The 18737-nt window shown below is 43.8% G+C and overlaps 1 protein-coding gene across 1 annotated transcript in view; it reads right to left on the bottom strand.

Annotated features, from left to right (window-relative positions):
* Positions 1-18737, bottom strand: part of LOC140203637 (serine/threonine-protein phosphatase 2A 65 kDa regulatory subunit A beta isoform-like) — an 87777-nt gene that overhangs the window by 52922 nt on the left and 16118 nt on the right. The window contains exons 2-3 of the mRNA XM_072269684.1: positions 4181-4276; positions 2606-2763 (exon numbers count right to left, since the gene is read on the bottom strand). Of these exons, the coding sequence (XP_072125785.1) occupies positions 2606-2763; positions 4181-4276 (254 nt within the window). The remainder of the gene's footprint in view (positions 1-2605; positions 2764-4180; positions 4277-18737) is intronic.

An 18737-nucleotide genomic window follows, 5' to 3' on the forward strand; every position in this document is an offset into this window, starting at 1 on the left:
AGACAGGTTTCCGGTTACCATTGCATCTCTATTGGTAGAGTAATCCTTCAATACCGTACCATATGAATAGCCTGGATTGTGGGAGCCCAGGTCGGTCTTACAAGAGATAATGTTAAGCCTGGAAAATTGTAGCTATGGAGGAAAGATTGGATAAGCTTGGGTTGTTTTCTAGTCTTGAGATGTATAAAATTGGGAGGATCAAATGGCAGAAATGAGAAGGGCTTATTTCCTGAACAGGGGGATTAAAAAAAAACTGAGGTCCATCGTAACTGCTAGTAGTATTAAAAGTATTTTCACTCAGAGGATGGTAGAGGGATCTGAAATACTTCCAAGGCATAAATTCCCCTCATATTTAAAAAGTAAATGAATATCTGAAGCGCTGTGATCAACTGGGCTACAGAGCCTGAGGTAGGACGTGGAATTAGAATGGGTAGCTCTTTTCTTGACCATCACAGATGCAATTCCCAACATATTTATTTTTATGGTTCTATGAGCTTGGCTTAGGAAATAGGCAGGTAGGTTTTATTTTTAGAAACACAATTTAGTTGTTCAACTAATTTTTAAAAGTGTTTATACTTGTAAACTTTCAACTTAAAAAACTTTCTTTTATCAAGTGTTTTTGGAATGTGTCATCTCAGGTGTTTACAGAGAGAACATTTTGAGATGCAGACGTACCCTTTTTAACAAAGCAACTCAATGACACATTAGATCCTTCACCCTCAGGAAGCGATTTCCAGCTCTTTTCAGATTCAGCCCTGAAAACAAAAAGTAGAAAACTAATTTTGAGCTTAAGAGCTTGGCAGATAAATATCATATTGTCTTTGGAATTTTGCAGTGACGAAGGATCGCAGATCGACATTGCAGACCGCTTTTCTTTTCACAAATTCTGCCTGATTCCGTGCGTGTTACAGCAAGCTACTCACAACATTTCTGAGCCAAATCCCACAGACTCAGGAGCACAGCAAATATCATAGATTATCATTAAACTGCAGAATAGAATGAATTATGTCACTGGATGGAACAATCAGCTCTTGAAAGAAAACCTGCTAGAAATTTAGTAAACTTTTTGAAAACAGAAATCAAAATATCACAGATGCTGGAAATGTAAAGAGAATGACAAAATATTCAGCAGGTGAAGCAGTGTCTAAAAAGAGAGAAACAAAATTACTGAAATAATATTTCAAAAGTCACTGTCATTGTTTCATGCTCCACCTCCTCAGTAGAAAATACTGTACTACTCTTTAAAGAAGTCTGCTAAATAAATGAACAACAGTCACGTGCAACCTAATTTAAAAATAAGTACTTTCAATAGGGGAGAAGGCATCCCATTATGTTTAACTTATAAAACAGTGATACTACCAATATTCTGAGAAGTCCTTTTCCAACTAAGGCTGTATTGCCCAGTGACATTACCTTTGTAGAGAAAGTGGTTCAGCCTTGGGCTTCTCAGCAGCAATGGAGGAAGGGGTTTTGATTTGTGGTTTGGTGGAACTGGACACTTTGCTTAGTTTTGCTGGAGTCCTTTTAATCGATCCATCACAGGACTGGTAATACAAGAGAAAGAAAACGGTGAAATGTTCAAAGGTTCATTTTATTGTCAAAGTATGCACGTACAACTCTGATACTTGTCTTCTCCAGATAGCCCTGAAATACAGAAAGACCATGAGAGTTGATGAAAGAAAAGACACCAACTCTCCCCACCATCAGTACGACAAAGAAAAGAAACAATAACAATCCCCGACCCCCTCGCCTGCAAAACAGACCTGTGACAGTAACATCGAAACCCCCAACCCCACCTTACACACAAAATATTTACAGCTCACCCACCCACCAACCAGCCACAATTAACAAAACACCAAAACCTGAAGGAAACCAATATGAAGTACAGTCCAAAATTCACATATGTCTCAGGATATTGGAAACAGCTTTCCATCGGCATACGAAGACAGTGGCTGCAAACTCAACAAATCAGCAAAAGCATTTTCAACTTAATCAATCCAATTTTAGTTGGTAAATTAATCAAGGCTGACAACTGAAAATATTCAGAGGATGGCAAATCAATTTGGCTAAATGCTGTAAAAAATAAATTGTAAAGACTGCAACAATCCAGATTTCCCCAAACTTTCAGAAAGCATTGCCTCCTGCTGCTTTAACATAGCAGATACAAAGCAGGAGAATAGCAGCAACTGGGGAAAGACAACCGAACGCACTATTGAATGCTGCATACTTTTCAAAGACTTTTGAAAGTCAGAAGCAATATAGCAATGCAAAGGGCCTTAAGAATGAGTTGAGGGTGATATAAAGGATTTTCCAGCAATGGAACAGAAACAAAAAGAATTAAGGTAGATCAAGTCCTTTGAATAATCATGCACTTAATTTCCTCAAACACCAGGAAATCTGCAGATGCTAGGATTTCAAGCAACACACATAAACATTCACCAGCAACTTTGATGTGTGTTACTGAATTTCCTCAACAATTTTCCAAATTAAAAAATGAATATTGTGGATAGCAAATTGATTTTGGGGTAGTATATACATACAACGTTCTTATTGCCCTAATCAAAGACTGGCAGGGCAGTCAAGGTGAGTACGACGACAATCTTACCCTTAGTTCGTTAATGAGACTGACCTCCTGTGCCTTCAATCTCTCCTTCCGAAGCTTCTGCCCTTTCTTCAATTTGTTTACAATAGGTTTATGTTTCCTCAGATCATCTTTAGGTGCATGAATCCTGCCCTCGATATCACTCTGCTCAGATGCTTTCTCTGTTCAGGATGCAATCAAATCAAAGTTATAATAGGTAATAGCTTCCAATTCAACCAATTATTTATCATTCAAAATACATACCTCAGCGGGGTGAAATCAACTAACAATTTTACTCAGTTTCTATTCATTTATTGCTACTTGAAGCTTAAATTTCGAATTAAAATCCACCTGATTCAATGCAGTAATAGCTGCCAGAATTAAATGGAAACTCTCACATACGATTTTGTTTTGTTTATCACACATGTCCTGAGATCCCCAGTGGCAGGAAATGCATTTTGATTTTGACACTGTCCTCCTGGTACCATTCTCCCGTAAATATAATCAAAAGCTGTCACTGTACAGTGCAATCAGATCCATAACTCACTAAATGCACTCTTAAAGCTCAGAATACTACTAACACACAGCTGAGCAAGGCAATAGACTCTTAAATGTCTTCTTAATTGGCCCAGTAAGCCAATAGATGAAGGGCAAACAGGGAAGGAAAGAAATACTGATATCCCCCAAAATACCAATTACGCACATAAAGCCCCAACCTCGTCGGACACCGACCGGCCAGAGTCACGGCCTCGTTGGAGACGTGGCTCACACTCTCAACAGCAAATACAGTTGTGGACTCATTGAGATCATAAGCAGGGAAACATCAGGAAACAATTTAAATATAAAATCAGATTTTTAAAAAAATGGAAGCTAATGGTGAGCATTGCATCAATAGGCAGAGAAACACTTGCTGCAAAATAGATTACATGCAACATTTCACTAACCAAAGCTAGAACTCACTGACCACTGCTTTTAAACCTTTTCCTTTGTGTGGTACAAATCTTGCCAGTGTAGTTTTCATGTTGATTTCCAGAGTTCAATTTGATTCGGGCTATTTAATCCCACACCCTGTCAAATACAGCCTCATTAAAGGCAGTCACTCAAATCACCTGTAAATACTGCACTAACTCTGACCCTGGAAAGTCAAAATGGGCATGGGGGAACAGATTACTGAAGAGCAAATGTCCCTTAAGAGCACAGTTGGTGACACCTCCCATTACTTTTATGATTGGACAGTAATTAGCCAGATCGGATATACTCTGTTTTTGGTGGATAGAACGTAACTAGGGACATGTAGTTGCCACTGACAGACCTGTACTGGATATGCTTGGCTTGCTAGGCATTTAGTTCTGAAGTGCAACTTTAAGCACGACACATCGGAGGTTGTCCATTTTCATTATTATTGCTGTTCCTGCTACTCGCTCATTCTTTGATTTGGCTGAAAACTACCATTATAACAGTGAGGACTTTGGGAGGAAGCACAGATGCATCATTCACTCAGTTCTTCGAGTTGAATATAGTTTCACAAAGTTCATTCCAGGCTCTGGTTTAATTGAAGGTGGGGATCTTCACTGGAGAAGTGTCCTCATGTTAGCTAACCTATCACCATCACGACTGTGTGATCCAGGGTGGCAGAACTTTGATCAGATCCATTGGTTGGGGAACTGCTGAACTCTTCATTGAAGATGAGAAAATCTGCAGATATAGGAAATCCAAAGTAATACCCAGAAAATGCTGAAGGAACTCTGCAGGCTAGGCAACAGCTACGGAAGAGAGTTAACAGTCGTGGAACAGTCCATGTTTCGAACCTAAACGGGCATCACTCCACAACTCTTCCTACGCTACAAAGATAACTGCATTGGTCCTGCTTCCAGCACCCATGCTGAGCTCATCAATTTCCTCAACTTTCTCCAATTTCCACACTGCCCTCAACTGGCCCACTTCTGACACCTCTCACCCCTTTCTCGATCCCCGTCTCCATCTTTGGAGACAGTTTATCTGCTGATACTCTTTACAAACCCACTGACTCTCACAGCTCTCTGGACAAGACATCTTCCCACCCTATCACTTGCAAAAATGCCATTCCCTGGCCTCAGTTCCTCCATTTCCACTGCATCTGCTCCCAGAATGAAGCTTTTCATTCCAGAACAACTGAGTTATCCTCCTTCTTCAAAGAAAAGGGCTTCCTTTCCTCCACTATCAACGTAGCCCTCAACCACATTGCACAAATCACCCTGAACCCTTCCACCTGCCGCCACACGAAGGATAGGGTTCCTCTTGTCCTCACCTATCACCACACAAGCCTCTGCATCCCGCACGTAACTCTCTGCAACTTCTGCTATCTCCAAAGGGAGCCCACCACCAAGCACATCTTTCCGTAGGAATCACTCCTTACACGACTCCCTTGTCCACTCATCCCTCCCCACTGATTTCCCTCCTGGCACTTATCCTTGCAAGCAGAACAAGGGCCACACCTGCCCCTACACCTCCTTCCTCACTACCATTCAGGGCTTCAAACAGCCCTTCCACGCCAGGCGACACTTCACCCGTGAGTCTGTTGGGATCACCTATAGTATCTAGTGTTGCCTCCTATATATTGATCAGACCAGACTGGGAGACATTTGTCAAGCAGCTTCGCTCCATCTGCCACAAAAAGCGGGATTTTCCGGTGGCCAGCCATTCCAACTCTACTTTCCATTCCATTATGTCAGTCCATGGTCTCCTGTCACTGTGAGGCCACCCTCAGGTTGGAGCGGCAAAGAGCTTATTTTTTGTTTGGGTGATCTCCAACCTGATGGCACAAACGTCAATTTCTCAAACTTCCAGTAACTGCCTCCTCCTCCTCTCCATTCGTTTCCCTCTCTCACCTCATCTCCTTACCTGCCCATCACCTCCCACTGGGGCTCCTCCTCCTTCCCTTCTTCAATGGTCCTCTGTCCTCTCCTATCAAATACCCCCTACTCTAACCCTTTACCCCTTTCACCAATCAACTTCCCAGCTCTTTACTTTAACCGCTCCATCTCTCCCAGTATCACCTATCACCTGCCAACTTGTATCTCTTCCTTCCTTTCCCCCACCTTCTTTTTCTGACTCCTTCTTCCTTCCGTTCCAGTCGTGAAGGTTTTCGGCCTGAAACATCGATTGTTTACTCTTTTCCTTTAATGCTGTCTGGCCTGCTGAGTTCCTCCAGCATTGTGTGTGATGCATCTGTTTACTGCATGCTGCTTTTGCCATTTAACAAGCTGATGGTTCTGTGTAGCAGCTCTATTCAGTTCAGATCCACCCAATGCAACTTGTAAAACTTCTTTCTATACTCACCACTGAACTGGCATTGGTCCCTAGCTTGATAGTAATGGTCAAAAGGAGTGATAGACCAGGCCTCGAGATTACAGTTTGCAGCTGAATACAATTCTGCTGATATGGACAATTGCAACCCTTCATGAGCAACTAGATTTGCTGAGACTCTCCCATCAGTACTGAGCTGTAATGTTAGCTGTGCTTACATGGAATTCTGTGAGTACCTACCGAGTATAAATACTGAAAAGCTCACACATAGCTGTCAGAAACTTCATACCTGATTGTGTCATGGATACAGATTCGTCAGACGAGCTGCAGGATCCTTGGCATGACTGTAAACTAGGGCTGGTGTTAGTCTTTCTATCAGCTTCGTTTGATGAAGGGGCACTGTCTTCTGAGGAAGCAGACTGCACAAGGGCAAGAGAATGGAAATAGATTAGTTCCCGAGCTGTTAGTATTTTCTGATTTGATAAAATAAAGATTAGATGGGCAGGAAGCTTGCAAACATTTAACATCCAGCAACTTAAATTCTGTACATCCGTCCACTGGATTGCCCCCTCCCTGCCCTTTCAATGCATCCCATTATATCCTTCCATATATTTCACTAACCTGCTGCAACCTATTAGCCCAAACCCTCAAAGTTTAATGTTCATCTCAAACATGTTACCCTTGAAAGAATCACACAAGAAATTCCCAGCCTTTTCTTTGTGCCCAGTGATCTCATTTAGACCCTGCCATAGTCTACTGGCATCCCTTTGGTTAACCTGGGCTTCCAACTCGGCTCGATATTGCCTCTTGGCGCCCCTAATGGCTTTCCGGAGTTCACGCCTGGATTCTGTGTAGCCACTGGTATCCCCTGACCTAAAAGCCGCAGCTCTAGCCTTTAAAAGGGATTTGACCTCATAATTCATCCATGGTTTCCGGTTAGGGAATACCCGGATCGTCTTGTGAGACACACAGTTCTCCGTGCATTTCCAAAGAAGTCTGTGACAGCTGAGGCATACTCATTGAGGTTAGCTGCCGAGTCCTTGAATACCTGGTCCATTTCCGACACCTCCCTCCCCTTTCTAGATCTTTCTGTCTCTATCTCTAGAGACAGCTTATCTACTGATGCCTACTATAAGCCTACAGACTCTCACAGCTATCTGGTCTATTCCTCTTCTCACCCTGTCTCTTGAAAAAATACCATCCCCTTCTCGCAAATCCTCGATCTCCGCCGCATCTGCTTTCAGGATGAGGCTTTTCATTCCAGGACGAAGGAGATGTCCTCCTTTTTTAAAGAAAGGAGCTTCCCTTCCTCCACCATCAACTCTGCTCTCAAACGCATCTCTGCCATTTCACGCACATCTGCTCTCACCCCGTCCTCCCACCACCCCACTAGGGATAGGGTTCCCCTTGTCTTCACCTACCACCCCACCAGCCTCCAGGTCCAACAAATAATTCTCTGTAACTTCCGCCAGCTCCAACGAGATCCCACCACTAAGCACATCTTTCCCTCCCCCTCCGCTTTCCACAGGGATGGCTCCCTACGCGACTCCCTTGTCCATTCGTCCCCACCATCCCACCCCACCGATCTCCCTCCTGGAACTTATCCTTGCAAGCGGAACAAGTGCTACACACGCCCTTACACTTCCTCCCTTACCACCATTCAGGGCCCCAGACAGTCCTTCCAGGTGAGGCGACACTTCACCTGTGAGTCGGCTGGGGTGGTATACTGCGTCTCGTGCTCCCGATGCAGCCTTCTATATATTGGTGAGACCCGACGCAGACTGGGAGATCGTTTCGCTGAACACCTACGCTCTGTCCACCAGAGAAAGCAGGATTTCCCAGTGGCCACACATTTTAATTCCACGTCCCATTCCCATTCCGATATGTCTATCCATGGCCTCCTCTACTGTAAAGATGAAGCCGTACTCAGGTTGGAGGAGCAACACCTTATATTCCGACTGGGTAGCCTCCAACCTGATAGCATGAACAGTGACTTCCCTAACTTCCGTTAATGCCCCACCTCCCCCTCGTACCCCATCCATTATTGCCCATCCTCTGGGCTTCCCCCCTCCCCCTTTCTTTCTCCCTAGGCCTCCTGTCCCATGATCCTCTCATATCCCTTTTGCCAATCAGCTGTCCAGCTCTTGGCTCCATCCTTCCCCCTCCTGTCTTCTCCTATCATTTCGGATCTCCCCCTCCCCCTCCCACTTTCAAATCTCTTACTAGCTCTTCCTTCAGTTAGTCCTGACGAAGGGTCTCGGCCCAAAATGTCGACTGCACCTCTTCCTATAGATGCTGCCTGGCCTGCTGCGTACACCAGCAATTTTTATGTGTGTTAATTAATTAGGTGCTGATTGCATCGTCTCTGATCTGGGCCGACATTTACATGCCAGGCAGCACCTAATTAATTAGCTTGTTTATTTTGGCTTTTTTCTGGGTGCGTTCCGGCTATCGCTGCACCACTGCATGCTTCGCGGATCAGTAGCGGTCCGCGGCCCGGAGGTTGGGGACCACTGATGTACAGCGTAGTTTCACTTAGCAGAGTCAAGAAGACAGCCAGCACGCTGGAACATTCACACATCTTTCTATCAGACAGTTCTTTGTAAGCACTCAAAACATCCTGCAAACCTGCCCTGAACCTACGTGCCCTTTCAAAGTTAAAGTCATACTTTTCTGCAATCATTGCAGCATTGTCAATTGTAGCGAAAATCTCACGCAGTTCAAAGCTATGGCAGCTTAATGCTGAGATGCTGAGTGTAGTTCCCGGGGAAGAAGCTTGGCTTTTCGCCACTCTCGCAGCTCGGGGTGCGCGCTGCCTCTATAACGGCTCGCTTCACAACAAACGCTGAACGCTATTTCACTTTTCGCTGCTCAGGGTGCGCGCTGCCTCTATAACCGCTCGCTTCACAACAAACGCTGAACGCTATTTTCACCACTCTCTCTGCTCGGGGTGCGCGCTGCCTCTATAACGGCTCGCTTCACAAGAAACGCTGAATGCTATTTTCACCACTCTCGCTGCTCAGGGTGCGCGCTGCCTCTATAACGGCTCGCTTCACAAGAAACGCTGAACGCTATTTTCACCACTCTCGCTGCTCGGGGTGCATGCTGCATTTTTTTGTAACAGTGAAAACACCTTCTTGTCAGCGAAAACCGGTAACTAATTTGGTCTTTCACAACAGCGAGGAGTCGTAAAGTGAACGTTCCAAAAAACGGGGGCCAGCTGGACACTGAACACTTGCTGACAAGTTTGGAATTACCTGAGATCTTTCCTCTTCATCCTGCCTGAGCAAGCATCTGGTCCATCTCAACCCCATTTTGTTCGGGAGTTATCACCTCTTTAGCTCTCTATTATTTCCTAGCTGAAGACTGAGACACAACAGTTTGTGCTTCTTATCTGATATCAACACCAAAATATTTCTCATGGTTTCTGATTTGGCCACTGTGATGTCATCAGCTATTGTGATGTCATCAGCCACTGTGATGACATCAGCCATTGTGATGTCATGACCCACTGTGATGACATCAGCCACTGATTAAAACTAATTAAAACATGCTATCCCAAATATTTGAAGCACTTCATTATTTGAACCTTCCCATCATTGATTATAATCATTGGCCACAAATTTCAGTTGGGGTGGGTCTTGTGATTTATTGAATGAAACAGTTGTGTCTGACAGACTTTTTGTTCCAATGTACACAGAAAAGAAAACGACACAGAATTACATTCGTGATCCCAGTGCATTAATATTCACCTCTTTGGGCAAGTTAGGATTAAAAAAAAGAAATCACTCTAAATTGTTCTCCGAGGCAAAAGAATAATAAGGGGAAAGTTGACATTTGTCCGTACAATTGGCTTTAATTGATTCCTAATCTAAATTACCTTCCCACCAATGGTTAGCCAAATAGCCTCACACCTCCTCCCTGCAGGAAGCAAAGAATCTTTAAAATATAGAAATGGTCTTTGAGGAAAACAAATCCTGGCACTTCTAGAAGAATTGCCAACTGAAGAAAACTCAATTCTACCATTGACTTGTTTCCAAAATGCATCAGGCTTGTTTAGATGTTCCTTTGCAAACTTCTGATGCTGAAATTTGTGGTAACGATGCAGGAAAAGTTTTCTTCTGATGACTCTTCCATGAAGGTCATATTTCTTCAGTGTCGCTGCACAGTAGAACAGTGCACCACCACTCCAGAGTCTGCTAAATCTTCCTGAAGGTCTTTTGCAGTCAAACAGGGGTTTTCATTTGCCTTTCTGGCAATCCTATGAGTAGCTCTCTTGGAAAGTTTTCTTGGTCTTACAGACCTCAACTTGACCTCCACCGTTCCTGCTAACTGCCATTTCTTAATTACGTTACGAACTGAGGAAACGGCTATCTGAAAATGCTTTGCTATCATCTGATAGCCTTCTCCTGCTTTGTGGACATCATTTATTTTAATTTTCAGAGTGCTAGGCAGCTGCTTAGAGGAGCCCATGGCTGCTGTTTGTTGGGACAAGGTTTGAGGAGTCAGGGTATTTATAAAGCTTTAAAATTTGCATCACCTGGCCTTTCCTAATGATGACTGTGAACAAGCCATAACCCTAACAAGCTAATTAAGGTCTGGAACCTTGGTAAAAGTTATCTGAGAACTCAAATCTTTTGGGGTGCCTAAACTTTTCAATGGTGCTCCTTTCCTTTTTTTCACTCAAAAATTGTACAAAACCAAAATAATACACTAATCTTGCTCAATATGTTGAAAAGAATGTTTCATCTTCAACGTTATGATTTTTGGAGATCAGTTCATCTTCTACTCACTTAACTATTCACAGTAACAGAAATTTTGACCGGGGTGCCCAAACATTTTCCTGCCACTGTATGTCAATTTAGGCAGCTGCAGGTACCATGATGTTTACTTCTGCATAGACTGCAAGTGAACGTTATATTTTTTTTCAATATTACTGGTATTGTGAAAATGGTATTCTTCATCATCCACTTCAAGGTTCGACATGTGTGTTTAGAGATGCTCTTCTGCACACCACTGTTGTAACGTGAGGTGATTTGAGTTACTGTCACCTTCCTGTCAGCTTGTACCAGTCAGTTGTCGTTTTGGGCCAAGATGCTTCATCAGGACTAGAAAAAAAAAGATGAGATCAGAGTAAGAAGGTGGGGAAGACGTACAAGGTTGTGGGTGATAGGTGAAACCAGGAGATGGGGAGTGGTGAGGTAAAGAGCTGAGAAATTGGTGAAAGAGATAAAGTGCTGGAGAAGGGGGAATCTGATAGGAGAGGACAGAAGGCCATGGAAGAAAGGGAAGGGGGAAGAGCACCAGAGGGAGGTGATGGGCAGGTAAGGAGATAAGGTGAGGGAGCAAAATGTGAATGGAGAATGGTGAAGTGGGGGGGTCATTACCGGAAGCAGGAGAAATTGATGTTGATGCCATCAGGTTGGAGGCTACCCAGACGGAATAAGGAGTTGTTCCTCCAACCCGAGTGTGGCCTCATCGCAGCAGTAGAGGAGGCCATGGACCAACATGTTGGAATGGGAATGGGAGGTAGAATTAAAATTGGTGGCCACCAGGAGAAGTGCCACAGCTGCCCCTGGATCTCCTCCCTCACTACCATTCGGGGCCCAAACAGTCCTTCCAGGTGAGGCAACATTTCACCTGTGAGACCCGGCCCAGATTGGGAGACCACTTTGACGAGCACCTACAGTCCATTCAGCAGAAGAAACCAGGACCTCTTGGTGGCCACCAATTGACTTGGATGAGGAAGTGGAGGATTAGGTTAGTAAATTTGCTGATGACACAATGGTTGGCGGGGTTGTGGATAGTGTGGATAGCGGGACATTGATAGGATGCAAAACTGGGCTGAGAAGTGATAGATGAAGTTCAACACAAATAAGTGAGAGGTGGTTCATTTTGGTAGGTCAAATATGATGACAGAATATAGTATGAATGGTAAGGCTCTTAGCAATACGGTGACCTTTTATCCAATATTTTCATTTAATTATTTATTACTCTTTCAGTCTTTTTTTCAAAGTTTTAGATTTCATCAGAAAGTCTTTCTTTCTTTCTTGATCGTATCCTGAAAATGGACTGCCCAGTCCTCTTTTTTTTTGTTTCTTTAGTGTAATGGGTTCTTTTTCCTTTTCATTTAAAACCCAATGTTTTTTCCTTTCTCTTCATAAACTGCTAAGACAATTGTTATTTTCATTTTTTATTATATATTTTATACTAGTTTAACAATATCTATGATTTTGACAATGTCTATCTTAATCTTGGATTATATTGTTACCGATATATATATTTGAATGAATTCTCCTCTTGATTTGTATTTAAGCTTTTTTTAAATCAATGAAAAGATTAATGAAGAAAAAGACTCTTGGCAGTGTGGGGGATCAGAGGGATCTTGGGGTCCGAGTCCATAGGATGCTCAAAGCTGCTGTGCAGGTTGGCTCTGTGGTTAAGAAAGCATACAGTGTATTGACCTTCATCAACCGTGGGATTGAGTTTAGAGCCGAGGGGTAATGTTGCAGCTATATAGGACCCTGGTCACACCCCACTTGGAGTACTCTGCTCAGTTCTGGTCGCCTCACTATAGGAAGGATGTGGAAAGCATAGAAAGGGTGCAGAGGAGATTTATAAGGATGTTCCCTGGACTGGAGAGCATGCCTTATGAGAATAGGTTAAGTGAACTCGGCCTTTTCTTCTTGGAGCGACGGAGGATGAGAGGTGACCTGACAGAGGTGTATAAGATGATGAGAGGCATTGATCGTTTGGATAGTCAGAAGCTTTTTCCCAGCTAGCATGAGAGGGCACAGTTTTAAGGTGCTTGGAAGTAGGTACAGAGGAGATGTCAGGGCTAAGCTTTTTATGCAGAGAGTGGTGAGTGCGTGGAATGAGCTGCTGGCGATGGTGGTGGAGGTGTTCTAAGAGTAAAGTTAAGAGTAAATTGCTAAGTTCTAAGAGTAAACCTAGCAATTATCAGCCTGTGAGTTTGACGTCAGTGGTGGGTAAGTTAATGGAAAATATTCTTAGAGATGGTATATATAATTATCTGGATAGACAGGGTAGCTGTTTAGGAACAGTCAACATGGATTTGTGCATGGAAGGTCATGTTTGACAGATCTTATTGAATTTTTTGAAGAGGTTACTTGAAAAGTTGACAAGGGTAAAGTGGTGGATGTTGTCTATATGGACTTCAGTAAGGCCTTTGACAAAGTTCCACACGGAAGGTTAGTTAGGAAGGTTCAATCGTTAGGTATAATATTTAAGTAGAAAAATGGATTTAACAGTGGCTGGATTGGAGATGTCAGAGAGCAGTGGTGGATAACTGTTTGTCAGGTTGGAGGCCGGTGACTAGTGGTGTGCTTCAGGGATCTGTACTGGGTCCAATGTTGTTTGTCATATACATTAATGATCTGGATGATAGAGTGGTAAATTGGATTAGTAAGTATGCAGATGATACTAAGATAGTTGGCATTTTGGATAATGAAGTGGGTTTTCAAAGCTTGCAGAGAATTTGGGCCAGTTAGAAGAGTGGGCTGAAAGATGGCAGATGGAGTTTAATGCTGATAAGTGTGAGGTGCTACATTTTGGTAGGACTAATCAAAATAGGACATACATGGTAAATGGTAAGGCATTGAAGAATGCAGTAGAACAGCGTGGTCTAGGAATAATAGTGCATAGTTCCCTGAAGGTGGAATCTCATGTGGATAGGATGGTGAAGAAAGCTTTTGGTATGCTGGCCTTTATAAATCAGAGCACTGAATATAGGAGATGGGATGTAATGTTGAAATTGTACAAGGCATTGGTGAGGCCAAATTTGGAGTCTTGTGTACAGTTGTGGTCACCAAATTATAGGAAGGATGTCAACAAAATAGAGAGAGTACAGAGGAGATTTACCAGAATGTCACCTGGGTTTCAGCACCTAAGTTACAGAGAAAGGTTGAACAAGTTAGGTCTTTATTGTTTGGAGCGTAGAAGTTTGACCGGGGACTTGATAGAGGCATTTAAAATTATGAGGGGGATAGATAGAGTTGACTTGGATAGGCTTTTTCCGTTGAGAGTAGGGGAGATTCAAACAAGAGGACATGAGTTGAGAGTTAAGGGGCAAAAGTTTAGGGGTAACAAGAGTGGGAACTTCTTTACTCAGGGAGTGGTAACTGTGTGGAATGAGCTTCCAGTAGAAGTGGTAGAGGCAGGTACAATTTTGTCATTAAAAAAAAGTTTGATAGGTATATGGACAGGAAAGGAATGAGGGTTATGGGCTAAGTGCAGGTAGATGGGACTAGGTGAGAGTAAGCATTCGGCACGGACTAGAAGGGCCACGATGGCCTGTTTCCGTGCTGTAATTGTTATATGGTTATATGGAAAGCAGGAGATTGCGGCTGAGAGGAAAAATGGATCACCCATGATGAAATGGCAGAGTAGACTTGATGGGCCAAGTGGCCTAATTCTGATCTGCATCTTATGCTCTTAACCACATTCTCTACTACCCCTTTATAATCCCTCCTCAATCCTATCGCCCTCTTTCTGATCCCACACCAGTTCCCCACTACCCACAACACAATTGTGTCGCGTTCTGGTTGCCTCAGGATTGGAAAGGTGCAGAGGAGGTTTGTAAACGTAACTTTGCTGGATCAAATAACAACAGTACAAAAAGATCGTTACTTATCTTTCCACCCGTTTAGTTCTTCGAGCTCAGCCGGTGAGTGAATTTGGACCTGACATCAGGGAGAGAACCTTTCTGATCTCCCCAGCAGTTCAACTAATTCACTGCCTGATGTCAGAATTGTCAGAGGTTATAAGGCCACCGATACAAAAGAACAATCAATTTGATAAGCATTCCAGCCAAGTCAATGGACTATGGATACAAAGAACAATCAGCTTGATAACCATTCCGGCCAAGTCAATGGACTATTGATACAAATGAACAATCAGTTTGATAACCATTCTCTTGGTTGACGTGCTAAGTCGTCTTAGGTGGGACGAATGATTTAATCTACGAGATGTAGATGATTTCAGCTGAGCTGACATCTTGTAGATGATTTACAGCTCAGCTCAAAGCAACCTCTCAGCTAAATCAAGATTGGGAATTAAATATCCAAGGATATCAGGTTATACGGTATGATAGGCAGGAAGGTAAGGGAGGTGGGGTAGCGCTGTAAGGATGAGATCAGTGCGACAGTGAGAGACGATATAAGATCTAAGGAGCAGAACGTTGAGTCCATCTAGGTAGAGATTAGGAACAGTAATGGAAAAAAAATCCCTAGTGGGAGTTGTCGATCAGCCACCAAATAATCACATTACAGTGGCACAGGCAGTAAACAGAAATATCTCAGGCACGGGAGAATGGAACAGCAGTTATCATGGGAGACTAACTTGCACAGAGATTGGGTGAATCAAATTGGTCGAGACAGTCTTGTGGAGGACTTCATTGAAGGCATAAATGATGGCTTTCTTGAACAGCGTGTTACTTAACCTGCAAGAGAATGTGTTATCTTAGATCTGGTCCTGTGCAATGAGAAAGGTAAGATTAGTGATCTTGTAGTTAGGGATCCTCTCGGAAAGAGTGATCACAGTATGACTGAGTTTCCCATACAAATGGAGGGTGCAAAAGTAGTCTGGGAACACAGGCTATATGGTGGGACTATTGAGGAGCAGTGGAAGACTTTCAAAGAGATTTTTCACGGTGCTCAACAAAAGTATATTCCAGTTAAAAGCACGGACAGTAAGGGTGGGGAGAGCCAGTCTTGGATAACTGAGGAAATTAAAGAAGGTGTCAAACTAACAGCGTGTGAATAGAAAGCCTCCAAGAGTAGTGGGAAACTGGAAGACTGGGAAAATTTCAAACAGCAACAAAGACCCATCAAGCAATTAATAAAGAAAGGGAATAAGGAAAGAAAATAAACTAAAATTCTCTGGACTGTGGGCAGGTTCTGGTGGATTAGAAGACGGCGAATGTCACGCCACAGTTCAAAAAATGATGTAGGCTAATGCAGGTAACTACAGGTCAGTTAGTTTAACATCTGTAGTTGGAAAATGCTTGAAGCTATCATTAAAGAAGAAATAGCGAGGCATCTGGCAAGAAATGGATCCATCAGGCAGATGCAGCATGGATTCAGCAAGGGCAGATCCTGTTTGACAAACTTACTGGAGTTCTTTGAGGATATAACGAGCACAGTGGATAGAGGGGAACAGATGGACGTTATTTACTTGGATTTCTGGAAGGTGTTTGATAAGGTACTGCATAAAAGACTTATCCATAAGATAAGGATGCAAAGAGTTGGGGTGATGTATTAGCATGGATACAGGATTGGTTAACTGAAAGAAAGCAGAGTTCGGATGCATGGGTGTTACTCTGGTTGGCAATCAGTGGTGAGCAGTGGTGCCATATGGGTCGGTGCTGGGCCCGCAACTGTTCACAATATATATTAACCATCTCAAAGAGGGAACCAAGTGTAGTGTATCGCTTAAGTTTGCTGATGATACCAAATTGAGTGGAAAAGTAAATTGTGCAGAAGATACAGAGAGATACATATCGATAGGTTAAGTGAGTGGGCAAGGGTCTGGCAGATGGGGTACAATGTTGGTAAATGTGAGGTCATCCACTTTGTTAGGAAAAATAGAAGAGCAGATTATTATTTAAACGGTGAAAATTTCCAGCATACTGCTGTGCTGAGGGACTTGGGAGTACTTGTGCATGAATCACAAAAGGTTAGTTTGCAGGTGCAGCAGGCTATCACAAAAGCAAATGGAATACAGTATTGGCATTCATTACTAGAGGGACTGAATTGAAGAGCGGGGAAGTTATGCTGCAACTGTACAGGGTACTGGTGAGGCTGCACCTGGAGTACTGCATGCAGTTCGGGTCTCCATACTTGAGGAAGGATAGACTGGCTTTGGAGGCAGTTTGATGGTCAGGTTGGGATTGGTGCGGGGAGAGTAGAGGGCAGTGCATTCAGTGGAGGAGTGAAGGAGTGATGAATTCGATGTCCCGTCGGCAATTCGAGATGAGAAGATCCAGAGCAGGCAGAGAACCAGAGCGGGGAGTCCAAGGAGAGGAGGAGGTGAGTGAGGGTAATTTCAGAGATGTGAGAGCGGATCGTTTACACAGAGAGTGGTGGGTGCCTGCGGTGGTGGTAGAGATAGATGCATTAGAGATTTTTAAGAGACGTTTAGATAGGCACATGAATGTGAGGAAGATGGGAGGATATGGACATTGTGTAGGCAGGAGAGATGAGCTTAGTTAGCTATCTGATTACTAATTTAATTGTTCTGGCACAACATTGAGGGCCGAAGGGCCTGTTCCTGTACTATACTGTTGTATGTTCTATTAAAGGACTCCTGCCCTCAGCTGCAGGGATATCTTTGAAGGAACGTCGGAGGGTCACGCCAACGGGTCTTTTCACTGCTTCAGCCTTCAGCACAAGCAGGGCTTTGGTTCGGAGGTTGGGAACGTGAGCTGGATTTCAAGTTAACAACCAAACCTGTTGGCAGATGTTTGCCCTGGCCAGACAGCTTGGTGTCAGTGTGAGTGAGAGAGAGGATTCCAGTCTTTCTGCATGTAAGGATGTAATGCTGAGGCTTTATAAGGCAGTAGTGAGGCCTCACCTGGAGTCTTGTGTGCATTTTTGGGCCCCTTATCTCAGAAAGGATGGACTGACATTGGATGTTTGAATAGGCAGCTCAGGCAACGCATCACCAAATAATTAGATAGGGCGTCAAAGGTTAAAGGGAAAATGGGTTTGAGAGGGAAATGGATCAGCCATGATGAAACAGCGGAGCAGATAGTCTGAAAGGCCTAACTCTACTCCAATGTCTTCAGTTCTTCCGGTCTTTCATATGGAGGCTGTCCTCCAGTCCGCTGAAGGAGTCTGTTAATGAGCTAGGCCTGGAGGTTCTGCATTGGTCGGAATGGACCATGGATGTTGTGTCCTAGCTGTCTACATGATGTGAAAGCCAGGGAAGTACAACACGGAGAGCAAGTTGTTGCCCACACAGCAGGCTAGCTCTCTCCACGCAGCAGATGAATGCAAAGGAATGGCAGAGGTCGATAGTTTGGCATCAGCCCAAAGCAACTTGTTTTAAGGCGTCAGTAACCCACCTAGGTGCCTTCTCCTGTCAGTAGAAACGGTTCCACCAATCTTCGTAGCTCAGCCAGACGTGAAGGCCAGGAGCTGGACTTGGTTGTCAGAAGCCTGCCCTGCCGTGCGATGTAATCATGTCTGCTCTATGCTGACCACAATTCTTTTTTTCCTGTACTGGTTTACGTATTAATAAACAGCCAGTAGGTGGAGATTGTGTCTCTCTCAGTCCATCAGGGTCAAGCATATTTTGCTTCCAACCCACAACACACACACCAAGTGCTGGAGGAACTCAGCAGGTCAGGCAGCAACTCTGCTGAGGAATAAAGAGTCGATGTTTCAAACCGAGACCCCCTCATCAGGACTGGAAAGGAACTGGGAAGAAGCCAGAATAAGACTGGGAGGTGTTGGGAGCATGGAGGGAAGGACTTCAAGCTGGCAGGTGATAGGTGAGACCAGGTAAGGGGGAAGATGGATAAAGTTAGAAGCTGGAAGTGTTTAGGTCAGGGGTTCCCAATATCCTAAAACCACAAGATATGGGAGCAGAATTAGGCCATTAGTCTGCTCTGCATTTCATCATGGCTGATCCATTTTCCCTCTCAGCCCCAATCTCCTGCCTTCTCCCTTTATCCCTTCATGACCTGACCAACCTCTGCCTTAAATATACAAAAATACTCGGCCTTCACAGCTGACTGTGGCAATAAATGCCACAGATTCACCACTCTCTGGCTAAAGAACTTTCTTCTCATCTTCCTATTCATCTCTAAAAGGACACCTCACTATTATGAGGCTGTCCTCTGGTCTTA

Source organism: Mobula birostris, chromosome 10, assembly GCF_030028105.1.
Source record: "Mobula birostris isolate sMobBir1 chromosome 10, sMobBir1.hap1, whole genome shotgun sequence".
Classification (NCBI taxonomy): Eukaryota; Metazoa; Chordata; class Chondrichthyes; order Myliobatiformes; family Myliobatidae; genus Mobula; species Mobula birostris.